The sequence below is a fragment of the Haliaeetus leucocephalus genome, unplaced genomic scaffold (assembly GCF_000737465.1).
Source record: "Haliaeetus leucocephalus isolate CR32 unplaced genomic scaffold, Haliaeetus_leucocephalus-4.0 Scaffold1, whole genome shotgun sequence".
Lineage (NCBI taxonomy): Eukaryota > Metazoa > Chordata > Aves > Accipitriformes > Accipitridae > Haliaeetus > Haliaeetus leucocephalus.
In genome coordinates this window covers 15,745,911-15,766,434 of record NW_010972437.1, presented here as the reverse complement: position 1 = coordinate 15,766,434, position 20,524 = coordinate 15,745,911, and the positions used below count along the sequence as shown (strand labels likewise).

General features: G+C 36.5%; 1 protein-coding gene across 1 annotated transcript in view; it reads right to left on the bottom strand.

The window, feature by feature from the left end:
• Window positions 1-20,524, bottom strand: part of KCNH7 (potassium voltage-gated channel, subfamily H (eag-related), member 7) — a 241,098-nt gene that overhangs the window by 55,416 nt on the left and 165,158 nt on the right. Inside the window, exon 6 of the mRNA XM_010567570.1 lies at window positions 18,070-18,284. Within this exon, the coding sequence (XP_010565872.1) occupies window positions 18,070-18,284 (215 nt within the window). The remainder of the gene's footprint in view (window positions 1-18,069; window positions 18,285-20,524) is intronic.

The following is a 20,524-nucleotide window of genomic DNA, read 5'->3' as shown; positions in this document are numbered from 1 at the left end:
AGAAGGGCTGCAATCAGATACACAGAAAAATATGGAGTGAGATCAAAGTAACTGTCATGAATTCACACAGTTTTAGACAGATTTATCTTTCTGAAGTGTTTGGTAGCTTTTAGTTTCTCAAAGATAACAGTAGTTGAATTGGGTTTGCATGGCAAGGTTTTGGCAGCGGGTGGCTATAGGGGCGGCTTCTGTGAGAAGCTGCTAGAAGCTTCCCCCATGTCCAATAGAGCCAATGCTGGCTCCAAGATGGACCCGCTGCTGGCCACGGCCAAGCCAGTTAGTGACAGTGTTATGTGATAACATTTAAGAAGGGGAAAAAAAACCCTGCGCAACAGCAATTGCAGCTGTAGAGAGGACTAAGTATATGTGAGAGAAACAACTCTGCAGACAGCAAGGTCAGTGAAGAAGGAGGGGAAGGAGGTGCTCCAGGTGCCAGAGAAGATATCCACCTGAAGCCCTTGGAGGACCTCATGGTAGAGCAGGCGGATGCCCGAAGGAGGCTGTGACCCTGTGGGAAGCCTGTGCTGGAGCAGGCTCCTGGCAGGACCTGTGGACCCATGAAGAGAGGAGCCCACGCTGGAGCAGGTTTGCTGGCAGGACTTGTGACCCCACAGGGGACCCACACTGGAGCAGTCTGTGCCTGAAGGACTGCACCCTGTGGAAGGGACCCACGCTGGAGCAGTTCATGAACAACTGCAGCCCATGGGAAGGATTCACATTGGAGAAGTTCATGGAGGACTGTCTCCCATGGGACGGAGCCCTGGAGCATGGGAAGAGTATGAAGCGTCCTCTCCCTGAGGAGGAAGGAGCAGCAGAAATGATGTGTGATGAACTGACCGCAACCCACATTTCCATCCCCCTGTGCCACTGGGGGGAGAAGGTAGAGAAAATCAGAGGTAAGGCTAGGCCTGGGAAGAAGGAAGGTGTTGCAGGAAGGTGTTTTATGATTTGGTTTTATTTCTCATTATCCTACTCGGATTTGATTGGTGATAAATTATTTTTTTTCCCCGAGTCGAGTCTGTTTTGCCTTTGATGGTAATTGGAGAATGATCTCTCTCTGTCCTTATCTCAACCCACATGCTTTTCATTATATTTTCTCTCCTCTGTCCATCTGAGGGAGGGAGTGATAGAGCAGCTTTGGTGGGCACCTGGCATCCAGCCAGGGTCAACCTACCACAGTAGTTCACTGAAATTCAGAGACAAAATATTTAAGAAGAATGAAAATTTATTAATGGCTGCTGTTCTGTTAAGCAAACGGAGAAAGGATGTGTATGTACCAGAGGTACTATCAGGTGACAACTAAAAAAAAATAATTTAGTAAGCCTTTATCACTTTAAACTGTGTTACACTGTTTGTGGTGTTATCTTTTTTTTGACAGTTCTAACACCTGTCCCCTCAAGAAAACCTGCCTGGTACTGGGTAACATTTCTGCCCTGTGGTGTGTTCAAAAACCCTTGTTTTGCATAGTGTTTCTTGGTGAAGTGTCAAGGAGCCAAACTGGGCTGATGTGCTTTGCAGCACATTGGCTGTATGCTTCACTAGATAATTGGTTCATGTAGCAGACTTTTGTTATAGGCTCTGCAGCAACAGTGTTTGACACTTCTTGGAGAAACACAAAGATTCTTCCCTGTACAATGTGTTTTATAAAATAGATTATGTAGGCAAAACACTAGGCAAGATGTTGGGTGATCTGGGAATTATACTCTAGTCTCTGCCATTGAGTTTCTCAGTGATCTTAGGCAAGCTGACGTTTAACCTCTCTAACCCCTGTCAAGTAGAAAGAATAATACTTACCTACTAAACTGAAAGCATCTTGCAAAGGATAATGACTGGAAAGCACTCATAGAAGCTGTTATGCAACAGCAATATATTATGATCATTCTTACTCCTATAAATTCAGTTGAATCTTTTTATTTTTAAGATTAATTCACACAAATATTTGTCCTCTTCTCCTTTTAATTTTGAATTTATAACTTAATGGGGACACTTTCCAGTTTGTTTTTATTTCCTGTATGAAAATACTTTATTTTTGTTATCTCTTACACAAACTGTACTGTTTCTCAGCGTTCTCTGAGAGACCCATATTGCTATGTATCACATGTATATTCATAAGTTTTGTTCTGAGGCATTTTCAATATAAATTTATTAAAGAATTCAAATTCATACAGCAAAACCCAAACAACTAGAAACAAAGTAAAGAAGCATAATAATGTATTAATAAATCATAACAGAAATAATGAATGATAAGCCATCTGTTATGAATACCACCATGAATTGTTAAAGAAATACTTCTGTCAAACCACTGCATGGATTTACAGTATGGTTTCCTAGCTATTCTAACACTGCAAGTGCTAGAGCAAGTGTGGGGTAGGGTTATTATATGCTGGATGATGGTTCTTCAAGCAACTGTAGAGCTGTGTAAAGCACATGAACATGGAGAACAACCAGAAAGCATGCCTAATTCTTTGAAGAAAAACTGAACTCATTCTGTAAGAATATTGTGATTGCATGGACCAGATGCTATAAGCAAGTTATTCAGAAAGCATTGGACCTTTTGCACTTTCACTGAGGATTCACAATACTTTGTGCTGTATATTTCCAAACAGACAGCAGATACATGATTAACGTACACTCACACAAACAATATGTAGCATATTCACAATCTAGGTAAGATCTTTCATCATGGACAAAATTAATGTGCATCTGGAAAATTTGAGCAAAGAGCAACGTTGCAAAATAAGAGGTATACATGGTGGGGGAAAACCCAACAGTGGTAAGGTAGATGGATACTGAGGATATCTATGCAAAAGGTAGATGTGGAAGTTTGATGGGTGCAAAGCGTAATAAATTAGCTTTTCAGAAAGGTACTTTCCTATGTCTCATGACGAAGTGTGTCTCATGAACTGTATATTTAAATGATGTAGTTATATTCAGTACTAAATACTGTTTTGTCATTGCTGCTTTTGCCACAGATGAATTAAAGTAAAGCTTGTACTAACAAGGTTAGCTCTTGTTTAGCACCTTTCATGTTAAAAGAATTTCATAGATATTTAATAAAGCTCAAACTATAAATATAGTCCCAAATTACTTGGGGACTTAAACATTTATCTCACCCATAAAACATCTTGCGTAAAACTATGAAAGATGCTACCAGTCCACTCACTGAAACATAATGTTAAAATGATGTATTTCTAGGAAATACTATATGGCATGAAAAAATATTATTTTGCCAATATCTTGCTGGGCTCAGTCCAATGCTAGGTGCACAGCCCTGACAGATGAACAGATGATCACTCCTGCATCTTTAAGTCAGGGAAGCTGTAGCAAATCTAGAAACATGTCAGCTTCTTGTATGCTGAGAGACTTGAATATCTTTATTATGAGTAGAGATTGAAGAACCTTTAAAATTTCTTATTGTATAAAATGTATTCAGCAGCCAAGTTCTGAAATTTACATGAAAATGTAAACAAGATGATAATGGAACCAGGATAATTCTATTATAGACATTATTGTAGCCAGTCAAAAAATAAGGGAAGGAGTTTGGAAGAACTTTTGACTTTTCAGATCTAATCCAAATAATACATTTCAAAGTTGAGTCAGAAAGCCAAAATCGCCCATACTCGTTATCTGAGTCTAACAGTGGAAGGTGACTACATTAATGAAATGTAAAGCATGTTCTGTTTTCTGAAGGAACATAGGCAAGAGGTGACATGAGAACATTCATACCCTTCTCATTTTTATAGGAGGTTTCCATAGATTATTAGGCTAGGTTAATCTCAATGACCTCAAAGTAATTTCACAATAAATTAAAAGCTATTTGGAGTAAAAATTTTCTTCTAGCAGCATTTTTAACTCTGTACAAGTTTATTGTTGGTGACTAGGCAATCAAGGAAGGTAGCGTCTCCTAAGTTCAAGTAAAGCTAAGTTACTATTCCTGTTTGCTCTATGATGCAGCTTATGGTGCAGAATGAACACTGCCAATATCATCCAAAACCCCTTAGATCATGAGTACAATGTCCTCCTTTTAATAGGTAGTTTTGAACTCATTTTCATATCTATTAACAAGGCAAATAACAGTATTGAACAGGAAAAACTGGAAAAACAAAAGAAATTAAAAACGTGAAGCTAAAGCCATATTCTTGTAACAACTAACCCTTTTTATCATGACCATAGACCTTAAATCCAAATAATAGCGCAGTTCAAAAAAAGAAGGAGTATTACTTCAGCTTTAAAAGAGGATATGATTTTGCGTTGGAGATTTCATTAGATTTGTGGAACTCTCTTTTCTCCTGTGTATTAGTTCTACTGAAGCTACCAAGCTATAACTAGCAAAGATATCTCTTCCCTTTTATTCTCTATTCACACCGTGAGACCCCTATAGACTGGACCTCCTGAAGAGATCTCTATATCTAAAAAGACCTAAAAATAAATATTACACAAGCATTACTGAGCAAATGGAAATTAAATCAACATTTGCTCCCTGATGGTAGGCATTACCTAATTCCCCAGAAGACTATAATGCTCTTTAATATTTCAGTCATCTTGATGATCATCTTCCTTCATGCTGACATGAACAACCAATAAGATTACACCAGTACTGAAAGTGTTTCTGATTTCATGCGCCCTCCAAACACAGCATTATATATTGCTTTCACACATCAGCATTAAAAGTCATTTTTACACCTAAAAGATATTTTTACATGTTTTTCAAAGGATAGCTATTAAAGAACATCTTCTTAACCAAGAAATACTAATGGTGGGGAATGTTAGTACTTGTCTTCTTGTTTTACTCTTTTGTCTGTATTAAACACTTTAAAATTATGTAGTGTGACAATTTGTATATAATGCTGATACTTAACTTTTTCTATCAGACAGTTTGAAGTATATCCATGAGGTCTTATAACACAGTGTTTTAATGGCCTCCATATTTTTTAAGTCAAGCTTTTGTTAAAGAAAATCTGCTGCTGTGTGAAAATACAACTTGTCTTTGCCTGTCCTATATGTTTCCCATTTGGGACTTTAGATACAAGAGGATATAAAACTTCTTCTTTAAACAGTGGGCTCAATATTTCTTTGTTTGCAGGGTCAGAAATAGCATAGCAGATTTTTTTTTTTTTTTTTTGACCACATATTCACTAAGTGTAATTTTAGGTAGGCATTGAAACAGCACTTCTGTTATTAATGGCTGAACCTGAAAAACTCAAAGCTTATCTGAGCATATTTTGATCATTTTTGTTCCAGAATTCAATCTGCCACTAAATAAAGCTTTTTTGAGTTAGTTGAAGGCAGACTTTGTGGCATTCTCAATCCAACTGAAATGCAGAAACATTGGAAGAGTTTTTGGATACTCAGTAAATCAACATTCTGGGGGTGCTGCAATTGGTAGGCAATGAGATAGTGCGAAAAGAGAAAAAAATTGGTAAGTTTAAAGTGGTATGTAGAATCTATTTGATTTAGTGTTAAGTAATTTTTATAATAAATGTCCAAAAAATGTCAGTGAAGTTGAACATTAATGCTGTTTGGTGGTGTTAAAATTTAAGAAAAACAAAAATCTAACTGAGACCTGGACATAACCTTTTAATATATTGCCATAAGAATCACTAATTTAGTATTGGAAAATCCACAAGGAATAGACTGACATTGATTAAAAAAGGTCTTGTGCACCTATGCATGTAACACTGCTGTCATGACTGTTCAAGTTACGCTGGTTGAATTGTTCTATCTCTGCATTAGGTAGTTTAGTTACAATTCCATCTTTGAGGTTTTTGATATGGATTCATTGGTACAGGTGAATATTTTGCTGCCTGCATGCCTGCTTTCTGGTGCTCTGATTCCTCTTTAATTTCCTGCACTGTAATGGGTACAATTTGTGTTGGAAGACTGTCATATCAAGCCTACTTCAAAACACCTGCTTTCAAATTTCTTGTTTCCTCCAAAAGAGGAGAGAAATGCTGTCTTCCAGCCTTGGGAAGGCTTGTGGGAAACAACACTGAGCAAGTAATATGCAGCTGACAGGGTTTTACACACCTCTTTGCTGACCCTGTTGGCTGAAGTTTTAACTTTTAAGTATTCTGTAGCTTCAGTGTTAATGGTACTGTGATAGCAAGTTGCATGTGAGCTGGAAATGGAAGGTCTTTTAGAAGACACTTTTAAAAAATTATACAAATACATGAAATAGAGTGTATAATTGTAAAATGGGGTAGATATATAAGGATTAGCCTGAACAGCAGAAAAACTTTAAATTCATGTTTCTCCTGTGTATCATAAATTTGTATTTTAGTATTTTTAGAATTAAAAATGATCTCTCTGTATATCTTTCTTCTCTTCATATTTTCTATTTAGGGCTGTCATTAAAATACATTACATTATACTCATGAAAATGGTGTTTAGATAAGCAATAGTAATATTTTACATCACGCCATCTAAAACATATGATGAAACAGAGAAAAAATGTAAGATCTGATCCCATAGCTGAAGCCCACACCCACACCATATATATATCCAACAGTGACATGACTCATCTGCATACAGTGATTGGGTTGATGCCTTGAAATTATAGCAGCTGTACTGAACAATTACTGGACTCTCACTAGTGCTTGCACTTTATAAATATAATGATATCCACGAACACTGAAATCTCCAGAGATGTAATAGCACATCAGAGAACTTGACAAATACTGCAATACAAAGCAAAGAGGCAGCCCTTATTATCAAGTAATTGGACTCTCTATGTGAAGAGAATTACAAAACTATTCTTGGTCTTAAAGATTTACAAAGATTCCTCAAGAAATGTTGTCCAATTAGTCTCCATTTGATAGGGTAACATCCTTCCTTGGTGATGATGAAAACTTTCAAGTCTGACTTGGATTTGAGAGCTTTGGGACTTCCTGGGAGCACTGAGGAGCGCCTTACAGGACTAAGGCCATGAAATGCCACATTTTCATATGACTATCAAATAACTGGGTAAATCTATATAGCTAAAGATATTTAAATACACAGTAACCCCAAGTCTTCAAATTGTCAAGGAAAGTTATGTATGCCATGACATTAAAGCAGTAGAACAGCCTTCTTTTCATGTTTGTTCAGTAAAATTGTACAGGTTTCAGGGAAATAGTATTTATGTGGTTGTTACTGTCAAACAAAATTGCTTCACCAGACTTGAATACATGTAATAATTTAGAAAACTCACTGTCTCTAACCTTTCATTTTTCTCATGAAGATAGATATTAAAAGAGAGGAAGTATTTTTATTGTTCATTTTCCATTGGTTATTTTCCATGAAAACATTAAGAAATGCCTTATAGATCTTATATCTCAGGAGCCTCTTCCTGCCAGTCAGTATGTAATTACTTTCATATTAGTGGGTAATGCATCATCAGAGCAATACATAAAAGCATACAGATTTATTGAGTGTGCTTTACTGTACTTTAAATCTTAAATTAGTGATATACAGATTATCAAAGAAGGACAACTGACTATTTATGGCAAATGTTAATGCCAGAATATGTATTAAAAGTTGTGTAACCCTTTTTAAAATTCACTATGAGGTGTTATTTCAGAAGACACAAAATGCTATCCTTCAAAATGCTAAAGAGTTTGCGAGTTAGTCGTTGCTCTTCTGGCAATACTAAGCTGTTAACAATCATTTATGTGTCTGACAACAAAACATCAAGGGTCATATTTGTAATAAGGGCTTAAATTATTGCTGTGGCTTTCAGTCACCTAAAAGAACAAAGTAGATTTTGTGTTTGTTGATGTTATCTTGTCTTTCTCACAATATTTATGACAAATGTATCTTTCATTATTATCCATTTAGACTGGTTTGATAGCTGCCAAACATTTTGATGCAGCTAAAGAAGAACATAAAATCTGTAAGAATATCTGAAGTGCATGGAGTGAAAATGAAGCAGCTACATCCATAGTTTGGTTCTGTAGTTACAGTACTTGGACGTAACTGTCAAGAGTAAAGGAGAAAGGGAGAAAAGATCCTTATGCATACCTTCATGTTTAAGTTTAACCTTCAGTTTCATGGTAAATATTTTTTCCATAATCAGCAAAAAAAGCAAACTTCAGTTTCTAGAAAATTTGCATTTTGTAATTAGAGACCTTAGTGTGTAAAAAGGTGTGAACTGGAATTGAAACTGCTCTGGTAGCTGGGGAAAAGCTTAATTTAGAAATGCCTATCTCCCCTGTGGCTCTCCAGTGTTTATGCCTAATGAGCATATGCCAACCTCATTCACTTAAAGGAGACATTTACTCTTAGTGTTCCGCCCAGGTTCCTCTCTTCACACCACTTGTAGGAAAATTTAGTGCATTACCCAACCTTCTACCAAATTTGGTTAGTAACATTCCACACAAAAAGCCATTTGGCAAGGGGAGCTGCAACAGATTGCATATACATATACACAAAATGTGATGATACAAATCACATTTCACTACCAAAACCAAGCTATAAAAGCACAATCCAGATTTCAAGAGCCATCCATTCAATTCATACTGGTTAGGCAGAGAAAAAGGGTGGAGTTGTGACCATGGAGAACTGAGCAGACAGACTTGCTTTTCCTCAGTCAGTAGCTGGATCTTACATTAGACTTTTTTCTTTTTTTCCAATGTAAAAACATATTTTAGTTTTGGGGAATTGTGGTAGGACCTTCATGATGATTCTTCACTAGCTACTCTGGTACTCTAACAAAATTTGTGATAGCACAGCATCCATGAGCCAAAAATAACTCCTTGAGAATCTCTCCCTTGCCTGTGTTATGCCAAATGAAGCTCATGCTCTGGAGAGAACAGGACCTTTTATTTATGGATTTAACCAGGGAGATATAAGAATCTTTTTGGTACTATGGCTGATCACATGTATGATTGCAGACATCAAAAGCTCAATCCAGTGGAAAAAATGCGTAGGATAGAAGTCTGACTGCAAGCTTTAATGTTCTTAATGTTCTTTGTTTTCTAGATATATTGACTAATTTATCACACTGTGTAAACTGCCGAATGGGTCATTCACTGTTGCAGTTTTCTTAGCTTACTTGATATTGTAGGTGTAAATGAGAGAGAAAATAAACAGCATAGTATATCTGGAAATTACTATCCTATACAAAACTTATTTTTCAAGCTTTGTTTGAAAACCTGGAAGGAGGCTGCAGTCTGCATGCTATCCTAACAAAATTCATCAAAATAAATTAGCTGGCCTCTAACAAGTTATACAGGATGACCATGAGCCACAGACACTGATTTCTTGCTCACTTCCAAACCCAGCAACTAACATCATTACAGACTAAGCTGCAGAAAAAGGTATTACTCTCCTTCGGTTATAGTCTTCCATTGTTAACCCACCTACAAACCCAGTGAAACTAAACTTCTCTGAACAGAATAGATTGGTACAGATGTGAGACCATACCATACAGCAGTTCTTTTGTTTCAAAAGAAAGTAGGTTTCTCCATAATTAATAGAATTCATTTAGAAAGTGGAACATTTTCAAAGAAGACAGATACTTAGATTAGAAAAAAATGCAAAGCTGTGAAATGAACTTTTCTTCCCATTTAATAAATGTTTCTCATTTATTAGTAGCAGTATTCCGAACAGGCTGTCCAGAGCTGAACATACCTTCTCATGCCACCTTCCAAGATATTAAATGAAAAGTAGTTAATGCAATTTGCATATTTAAAAAGATGCTGCCTTAATGTAAAATTGGCAATTCTCTGAATAAAAGATTTATGCTTGAAAATACACCTAAAGTACCTTAAAGACAATTCCACCATGTGCTACAATGAAAGATTTATTCAACTGTCAAAGAAAAACAGACTTATCTAATATAAATCTAATACAAGGCCACTCTGATATCAGGAAGAATAAACTCTGAGTTCTCTATGTATTATGAATATCAACTAAATATTCATGCAATTTAGGTATTTTATTTCAGGTGTATTTGAATTTTATAGCATATTTCTATACTCTAGATGGCCAGAAATAGCCACTATTAGTAATTATTTTCTAGATATTTTTGTTGTGTTATGCTCATTAATTTTACGCTCAGTGTCACCTGTACCACCCATAAAGCTCAATAAATGCTTTGCAACTACATGTTACCACACTGATTAGCACACAATCTCATAAACATAATATTTGGGATTCAATGACCCTTTGATTTTTGATTCCTACATCTGTTTCCTGATTTTTCCCTTACTGGGTTTTTATTAATATTTCAATATAATTTAAGGAGTGTTCCTCCTTTTTTTTTTTAAAAAAGCATTATCTCTGAACTATTCTGGGTATGCACTTCTCTATTGATCCTGTTACCAGTTACAAGCTGAAAACTTTATTCAAGTTCTAACACATGACATATAATAGATGAGAAGAATGAGCTTTTCATTTGGCTTATTAATTTTGAGGGCATTCAGAATTCATCAAATAACATACTGTGCTGAGTGGGCTTAATGGTCTTTGCTGCTTCTTACTGTTTCTAATCCTATGAAAAAAATCCCAAACCTTAACAAACCCTAACCAGAAATTATTTTCCTCAGCTGTCAATACATCAAAACTAACCAATCCACATGCTTCTCTCCTACCCCTCTGCCCAGGCCAAAAGAGTAATAGCCTTGCTGCTGTTTCTCCTTTATATGCTTAAGGTCACCTGGTTTCTAGTAAGTAGTAGAAGATAACTGCTTTATAATTATCACCAGTTATATCATCACCTTATTAGCTGCAAATTGCAGGAACATTCTGCTCTCACATTTAGTTTATTCATCAATTTCTCTCATTAGTGATGTGTGGGAACTTAACTATTTCCTTGAAAAAATTAATCTTTCAAATTACTCACCAGTTTTTCACTTTGTGTATTAGCTAGTATTATGCTAAAAGGGAAACTAGTTATGTGCAAGAAATTAATATTAAATTGTTAGCTGAACATACCTGTATTTTTTGTCTGATGAAAAGGACTCTTAATAGGCATGAATATGTAATTTCAGGTAAATGCTAAATATTGTCCAGGTTATGGCATTTTGTGGATAGATCCAACATTGGTACTACAGTGCATTACATGTGAGGTGTCTGGCACTAGAACAGATTTCAGCATGCAGGTCAATTGAGGGTAAGGGCACTCAGGGAGGGAGGGAGGGAGTCCTGAGTCTGAGGCCCTGGTGCCCAGGGTTATTTCTGTGGATTTTTTATCAGATGGTCTTTTACATAAGATAAGTAACAGGCAAAATACTCTGGGACTACAACCCAGGACTGCCTGTTTTTAAGCGAGTACCATAAATGTTAGCTACACCAGAAATGTTCCTTGTAAAACGCCAGCTCTTTCTGGCCCATGAGATCCACAGCTTTCTGCCCTCTTCCCTCCCTCTTTCTGCACACCAGCTGCTATTGCTGTCTATTACTAGGTGATTTTCTCTGGGAAAGTATATGCTTATGCTGGCCTAAACATAGAAACTGTTTCCTGAGTTAACATGGTAACCACCTGACTCTGATCTAACTTTGAAGTTACGCTGCTTGGACTAGGAGATTGGGCTAGATGGCCTCTAGAGATCTTTTCCATACTACATTTTTTTATGGTTCTAAAGTTACTTGAAAGAGAGACTGTGACTCCTTTCATGGCTGTTTTAAGGCAACTCTAACTGCACATGTGAAAGGTATTGTTTCAGGCTGTGCATGCCAAGTGGATCAGAGGACTCTGCCAGTTCTCTGGATCCCAGAGGGGCTTGACAGGGACTAAGCAGGGGCTTGGCTTCCTGCAGTTCATGGTGGGACATTCTGGTGGGTGTCGAAACCGTTGTTTTCAACTGAGTAACCTACCAAGTTTAGAAACCCCCAAGGTCAATCCACCATGAAGTGGGAGTTTGGAGGTTTAGAGCTCTAGTCTAGAGAAATGAGGTTTGCCTAAGTGCTGTCTACACCTTGGTTTTGATCAGTTTTACTTGCTTTGTAGGGCATTAGTTCTTACACCCTCAACATATTCATCAAGTTCATTTTTTTCAGAACAAACTACGATGCAGTCTGAAAGCCTATGCCCACCTATCTTCCCCACTTATTAGCATCAACAGAAGAATGTTGCTTTGGAAAATGATCTAGTATTAAAAAAAAGTATATGCTCCATTCCATGTTAGCATCACAGAACATATCATGGAGTATCTGATTCAAGGCAGTAACAACAAAGAGATCACACAAAATGTTGATTACTCAGAAGTGTAATTCATAGAAGATACTGGATACTTTTTCCCAACTCAGCAAAATCAGGCAATCCCTTTTTCAGAAGAGTAGATCTTGGGGGAAGGACGTGGACTAATTAAGGATGCATCCAGGTTATATGCTTCAAAGCAGCTGGGCTTTCTGACTGCTCCATTTCTACCATATGTTGTAAAATCTCAAAACACTGCAGCATTTCAGATGCCTTAGCCTATTCATCTGTCACAAAGAGAAGAGGCTTTACAGGAAGGAAGGAATATTTTGTCTTTCACAGTTGCTGTGAATCTGTAACAATATTGGCCATTTTATTACTTGATGCAATAGCAAGTAATTCCAATGAAAATGCTATGTTTTCTTCTGAAACTGATCAAAACAGTGGGCTTTATTTTCTGCTTCTGTGCACTTTGTATAGCTACTTGCTCTGGTGCAAAAGAGCCTGCTCTACAGTTTTGGTGACATCTTTGCACAGGTATAAATGACTACCCCGAGACTGGGGTATTTTTATTGGTTTTGCCATCACCATGATGTTCTCTACTTTTCTTCTTTTCAAACACAGCGTGTCACACCTTCTAAATGATAATGAAATTGCACACATTTATACTATTTCTATAATTACATCTATAGTAATTACAAAGCCTAATTATATAATGACAATACAAGGTGAAATTTTATTGCATGAGGGTGCTAAGTATAATTGTAAACAAAGGGAAATAAATTCTTGTATAAACTATGTCAATTGATCATTGAGAACAGGAATAGCAAATAACAGAAAAAAGATGATTCTCACTTCAGCAGAAACTAATAATTTAATTTAAACTTCCCATACAGTAACTAGGCAATTTTGGCTCTGCTTACCCTCCGAATTCATTATTATATATATGCCTTGCTGTGTAATTGGAAGACATATCAAATTTTTTTCCCCTTAATTCAGAATTTTCTGCTTTATGTCAGCTTGTGTTCCAAAATGAACAGCCTTGAAATCTTGTTCGTGTGTGTGTTATTGCATGATGCTGTAAACAGCACAGTGTGTCAGCTGAATCAGACTGCTGAAAATGTATAGATCAATAATTTGGTTTATTTTTAGGTCTTATATTGCCCCTCTCTGTCCTAGATGCTACTAGTCTTCTTTTAGCCTGAAAACCTGAAGGTCAGTTTGAAGTCATGATCATGTAATGGTTCTTTTTATATCAACAGCTGAGACTGGCCTTGGGGGATATTGTTACTTATTTCTTAACCTTTTGGGGCTGACAGAATAGAGTCTGGCCAGATCACAAAAACATGCAGTGAAACTACAAGGTCTATCACTTCGTATATGACCCCCGCCCCTTCACTGAGAACTCTACTTTCAGAAGAGCTGTGGCTGCTCAGCATGTCTGCAAATTAGATTACAATCTTCCAATCAACCATGTAGCCTGTCAAGGTATATATTTATTGTTTGATCAGCCATATAACCAGTTTGGGTATATATATTTCCTACAGGTGGGTGAATGATGAAACTGTTTTGAAAAGTATTATTTCAAGAAATTTAAAGATCATAGAGTTTTACCTTCCTATAAGTCAGCTATTGAGACAAATCATAAACAACAGATACATATTAAGTCTTTCAACCACATGCTATACCTCAACAGACTGATGAATTTCAAGGGGATCAATAATCTCTGAACATTAATGATCACAGACCACAAAACAATTTTTCCTAAACAACACAATAAAGAGACCAGTAATTTATAAGTTTATTAACTGGGTCAGCTATTGTTTGTTTCCAGTGTTAACCTATGGGTATTTAGGAATTCACTCTTTGAAAATAAGCATAGGTACTCACTATTCTAATCTTCATGCTGCTCTGAGTCTGTTCACAACAGAGTTCACAGCTTTGGAGCCTTACATCAGTGGGAACTGGATGTGTAAGAAGCTTTAAAATAAATCAGTATTTAAACAAATGGTAAAATCACTTACTGTTGCCCCTCTACATGCTGTAATTTTAAGGCCAGAAGTCCTCTTTATAAATTCCTAAAAAATGTTAAGGGATATATGTAAAATTTTTGCCCCACTGCTTTCTTTAATAGAGGTCTACTTTTTGTGCCTCTGGGAAAACTTGTCTCTTTCTAACAATCAGTGTCAGGATCCCAACTGATCCTGTCAGTGCAAAAGAGTGCAGAAATTGGGCTGTCCCCTTGAACAGAATGTCAAAAGAAATGAATAATGAAAAAAAGTAAGTTGAGACTCTTCTAGAAGAGAGTCTAGCTTAGCACATCCAGGAATGATAATGTGAAACATTAAAAAACCCCAACTTTTAGTAAAGTGGAATGGAAACATAAATTTAATTTTAGTGACAAATATCTACACTGGGATATGACAATGCCAGTTTTTCAATAAGGACTATCTGGCAGCTACTATTGGACTATTCCTCTGAGTAAAAGTCAATGTTATGCAGAAACAGGCATCCAGAAGATGTTATGCTACTCTGCATTGCATTACACAAGGAGTTTTGAACAGTGAAGACTGAGGTGAAAGGACAAGAGATCAGGGTACCTACTTATTCAGGACCAGCACATGTGCAGCACTTCACTGGAAGCTATATCTTAAGGCAACTTTAATCTCTACATAATGTCCTGAACATTCCTGTTAAGTAGTAAGACAATATTGGAAGGGTCTTTGCAGTAGAATTTGTAACCTAGCTCTTTTTGAAGAGATTCATTTATTTGTATTACTTAAAAGGTAAAATGCTGAGAATTGTATTTATTTATTTATTAAATTCTGTAGTGAAATCTTGTTTTCTGCACCTGCATTTCAAAGTTTGTATTTTTCACTTGAAGTATCAACCACTGTCCCACAACATCTTCTGTTCCTTCTGAAATTATTTTCTAAACTTTATTCTCCCATCTGCTCCTAATTTATTCCACTAAAATCTTACTGCTAGAGCATCTCACTCCTCTTTAAATGCTTTCTGAAAGTGTATCACTTCCTCTAAACACAATGGCCATGACTCATTTATTTTATTCATTATTCTTTCTCTACCTTGTGAAGGTAGTTATGTGCCATCCCCTCCTTTTTCACTGTCTTCACTACCTAAATTACTTCTCCAGCTTGCAGATATGATATAAGTCATACAGCTGTTATCTCTCGAAAGAAGAACTTGTTCTTGTGTCCTGTGATGCTGATACTCAGGTTGATATTATTGATGCATGAGAGAGAATCCAGAGTGCAGTGATCCAGCTGTGAGGCTCACTGATACCTTAGTGTGATGCATACCAGAGTGCATGTCTCTATATTTTGAGTTGCACAGTGAGAGGAGTCACAGTAGTGGAAATGTCAGGTTATAGCAGCAGGACCAAATTTCTCAGCAAAGCTGAGGAAAGGAAAGGGAGAGAGATACACAATAAGGAGTACAAAGAGAGAGATGGATGGATGTTTGAATGGTGCAATATGTGACTGGAAGTGGCCTTCCATGTCACCAAGTCCTGCAATCCCAGAAAAGCACATTGTGTTATCTATCCCTTTACTACATTTCTCAGGCTCTGTCTAATGACATTTAGAATTCTTGCCCTACCTTCTTTTATTAGAAGACTATTTCAGAATGTCACTACTCTGATAAAGGGCGACCTTTTAACTTACCATGGCCATTTTATACTCATTTGCTCTTTTACTGATATTGTCCCATAGATGAAATAGTTCATATTGCCCTCTGTACATTTTTGATGCTGTTTCACAGATTTACGTATCAGAGGACTGTGCCAGCATGAGTGTATCCTAATAATCTCATCTGATGTTTCTGCCATATTCTATTCTCAACACTGTGCTCAAACCTTCCAAACCCACTTTTGCACTATTCTGCAGATACAGAATGGATCTTTGGGCCTGTGAAAAGTTTTACAAAGAGATTTACAGGCAGACATGCAGTGGAACCTTCAAAGTGCTGACTCTTAAAAAACATATTGAAATCTCTGGGGATTAGAAACATAAACAGGACTAAAACTAGCCACTTTCTTCTAAATGTCTATTTCTAATCTAATTAATGAATAACTAGCTAACTAGATTTTTGGCTATCGAATTCAGTAAACCTACATTTATATATACCTCCTAGGAGTTTCTCTCTGTACCTAATCCTAGAGTTTAAGCTGCAGTAGCAACTAAAAACATTGATAACTGAATATAATAAAAGGAACAGCTGTGGGGAATTCTTTCCAATTATCATGAATGCTATATTATGAAAGTTTGCTACACAAATTGTACCTCAGCACATTGGTTGAGATAGTTCTAGAAAAGGACATAAACCAGTGTCAAATGAAATTGGAAGCCTTTTGTGAAGTGCAAAGATTTTATAGAGCATTTCAAATTTAATTTTGAATTTTGTTTAGTATCAGTGTTCCTGGAAGGTTTTTCTAACCCAAGCCATTTCTATTGGACCTTTTCATAATATCTATCTAAGTTGTTTGGGCAATAACCGCCCCCCCCCCCCCCCCCGACAGTGTCATTAAGACATAGAAACTTGGTACTCTGGCACTAATTAGCCAGTCAGAATTTTGAAAAAAACAATCAAACTTGACTTATGCTTACATAACTTATAAAAACGAGTCTTTTTAATGTAACGTGACTTTTTGCCATATTATCTGTGAAAAGATTTCTATGGATAACTACTATGAATAATTTAAAGCCTATCAAAATGGATCTGGAAGAGATGAAATCTTTCACAACTGACCAGGGAAGAAAGTACAATGGTTGCAGATTCAAGTTAGCTATCAAAGACAAAATATATGAAAGATAAAAATCCAATTTCTTTTTAGGCACTACCTGATCTCAAGATAGAACTGATAGAACTTTTATCTCTATTTCTCCTGGAGGGTGTACAATGCATTCCTTTTTTATATCTGTTGAAGGGAGTAGGAACATTGACAATACCTGGCATAGTACCAAAGTGGAGAAGCGGCTGTCTGGTCTATGGAAGGCAGGTATGTAAGCAGTAAGTCAAAAGCTAGTCTTGGCAAGATCTTCCTTATAGAATCTATATCTGCAGTCTAATACAAAGCACTTCTAACCTCTTTCAGTCTGTGAGTGGATGGGCATTTAAGGGCCAACCCACTGCTTACTAAGACTATAAAAGTTATTTGGGATACCATCATGTCTTAATATTTTTTTTCCAGTATGTTGCACATCGGTGGCCTGTCCTCGCCAATTTCCACATGACATTACAACACAAATGTAATAATAATACTGAGTTTAGCTGAAAACTGTTGCCTTCAGAGGGCACTGTATCTGTCTTAGAGTGAAGAAATATGCTATCTTGCATTGTTTTCAGTTTTGTTTCAGTTGTATGCCTCATGTCCAAATATGACAGAATATATCATACATCCAGTCCAAAGATATCTGCTTTTCATTTTGACGGCCTTTTTGATGTACAGATATAGAAAAGATACCCACAGGAAAGAGCATTATGAAAAGCCAAAGAACTGAAACACGAATTACAAGACATAACTATAATACTTATACCAGTGGCACAATCACCTACCAGTTGTTATCATGTTGTGCCTTGCACTAATCAGCAATTTATAAAGCTGAGAAAAAGAAAAAAGAATGAAACTAACATTTATGACTGACAGTAATCACTGAAATTAGTGGACTTGTTTGGGGCACTTGATGCATACTACAGCTTTTTTCCATTGAAAAATAGAGAGCTGAAAAGTTTTGTTTGTTAGCAGTATCATCTAATGTTGTAAACTACCTCATGTGCAACTGAATTGGAGGTACAGTAAGTAATGGCTCAAACCCTTCAAACTGTCTTGGAGATATCCAAATTATTTATGAAAATAGTAAGAATTTACTGAATACACTGATAATTGGCTCCACAAAACTGAAAAGGAACTAAAATAATGGCTATTACCTTACCTGGGTAACCTTCTCTGTTACATTGTGCGTTCGGTCTTTCACCTTAGGTGCAATAATTGCTTTCTCCGAAGAAGGAGGAGATGAAGATTTTTTTTCACTTTTGATATCTGAAAAGTTCAGTGTGAGTTGAGGAATTTTGTTGATTGTACTGTATTTGTTGAGATTTGAATCCGATGTGGATCCCAACAGACTTGACTTGATATGATTAAAAGGCCCTGAAAAAATCAGAACACATATTTAGTATTTGATGAATGCAGAGAAATAAGTTATCATTAATGTTTAAGTGGGATATGTTAAAAGGGTAGTTAAAAACTGTTTTTCACTATACTATTTGTTAATAGTAAAAATTATCTAAATTTTAAAAATAACTCTTGCTAATGAGAATCAAGTGTAGTGTTGTATGTAAATATGAAATTAGCTTTCATATAGCCCCCAATATTTTTTTATAAAATCAATGGATTGCAAAGTATGTAATGCATCCATCCTTGTTTTCATGCTACTGGGTATGCTGGTATGCTCCATTATAATTCTGGCTGAATATAAAGACTGTATTCTCTTTGTTTATAGAAACCAAAATAGGACACAAGATTGTATAAGAGTGTCTGGACTGAGCAAAGGCTCTATTTTCACATTCATACTTTTGCTCATGCTTACATGGTAGTTAGTTCAAAATCGCTTTTTGGTAAACTGGAAAATTGAGTAGACCCCTGCTGTACCCCTGTTGACTCATCAAGTAACTCCATACTTAATCAATGGAAATATTAACCTAACACTGCCCTAAAAGCCTTTAATTTTGGAGTATCACAAACTCACAAAATATATTTCTTCCATTGTCATTACCAACAAAATATTGAAAACAACAGGGCTACCCATATGTAGAATATTTATGATGTATTTATACACTGAAACATCCTATACTACTTTAGTGCATCATGATAGATAAAAAATATGGAGTTTGTATACTTCATGAGGTACATATCCATTATAATTATTCATTTTAATATTGGATAGAGTTCCATGTACAACAAGAAAGCAATATAACTGATCAGTACATTTGTTTTGTACTGTTATCATAAAGTTGTTCCAGAAGCCAAAAATATTCATAGTAAGGAAAATTTGCTCTTAAGAATAATACTGGAAAAAAGAACGATAAAGTTGTTTAGACAGCGAGAGCTAGATCCAGCCAGTTATGAATTTAAGAAAAAATCCAGGTCCTGCAGTCAGTAACAATGTATCTAAAGTGTGGGATCCAAGGGTATTTCTCAGATCCACATGAGAACCTTTTTGCATCCCAATCCTAATATGGGCAACAAGGTGATGTTTTTTTTTTCTACTGCCTTTTTTTTTTTTGTCGTCTTCCAGGGAGGGAAACAAGAACGGATGCTATGATTCAGGAACAGCCAGTGGGACAAGATTAGGCCTATGGGGTAAATTGCAGAGTCAACAGTGGAAGAGCTGGATTGTATTTGCAATGTGTGAACCAGTGAAATTCTAACAACCAGCTGCTTGAAGACAGCTGTCGGGAAATGCTTCAGGCAGTGCTGAATTGTGGGTTTTTTTGTAAATTTTTTTAAGTGAGGGCTGGTCTTCCCTCACACCTGGCTTAGAATGCTTGCTGAAGAACCAGACTTTTAATTTGCTTTCTTAGCTTAAAAGGATTGGATTTATAGACATGCTTTCTACCTCCTAAATTCACACTAATTATACGTTAACCTAGGCCAGAGATAGAAATCCTCTACTACTCCATTTCAAATTGTGTCACTGTGCAGAAAAGAGTTCAAGATGACAAGGGAAGGCACGATGCTCTAGACTAACAGTTCAGGTGCTCCCCTGGGAGAGATCAATCCGGTGGTTCTGCTCTCATGACTTTCTGTATTTTGTCCAAAGATCATTTGAAGTAAAATAAACAAAAATTTGTGGGTGAGTGCTCTAACCACTAAACTACAAAATCAGCCCCTCTTTTTCTCCCTAGACCAATGAACCTAGTATATTCTTTGTGGAACAGCTTCACTGGAAAAAGGAAGAAAGCACTCCCTTTCTCCCACAAGGAATGCTAAAAAGCCTGGTACTGAGGATACTACCAAGGAATTGGAATATTGTTCTTGAACACCTTTTGGCCCAGGTAGGACCTGAATCTATCTTTCACATCATCTACATATGTCTACTAAAAAGTGGTGTTTAAAATAAATCAGGGCTCACAATCTCCTCACAAATCAGTGAAGTGGCTAATCTGACTGGTGTGTGCTACGTACATATGGTCAGACTGCAGTTTTTCAACTCTATGTCCCTACATAGTTGTAACAATTAATAGTTTTTGAATATTGAGTAGTCTTATACATGAGTGGTGTGTCAAGTTGGGGTCACTTGTCAGATGAACAAGATTCTGGATACCTAAGGAACTCAAAGGTAAGAGGAAACTAAGGGAGCTTAGGCAAATCTATGATTAGATAGTAGA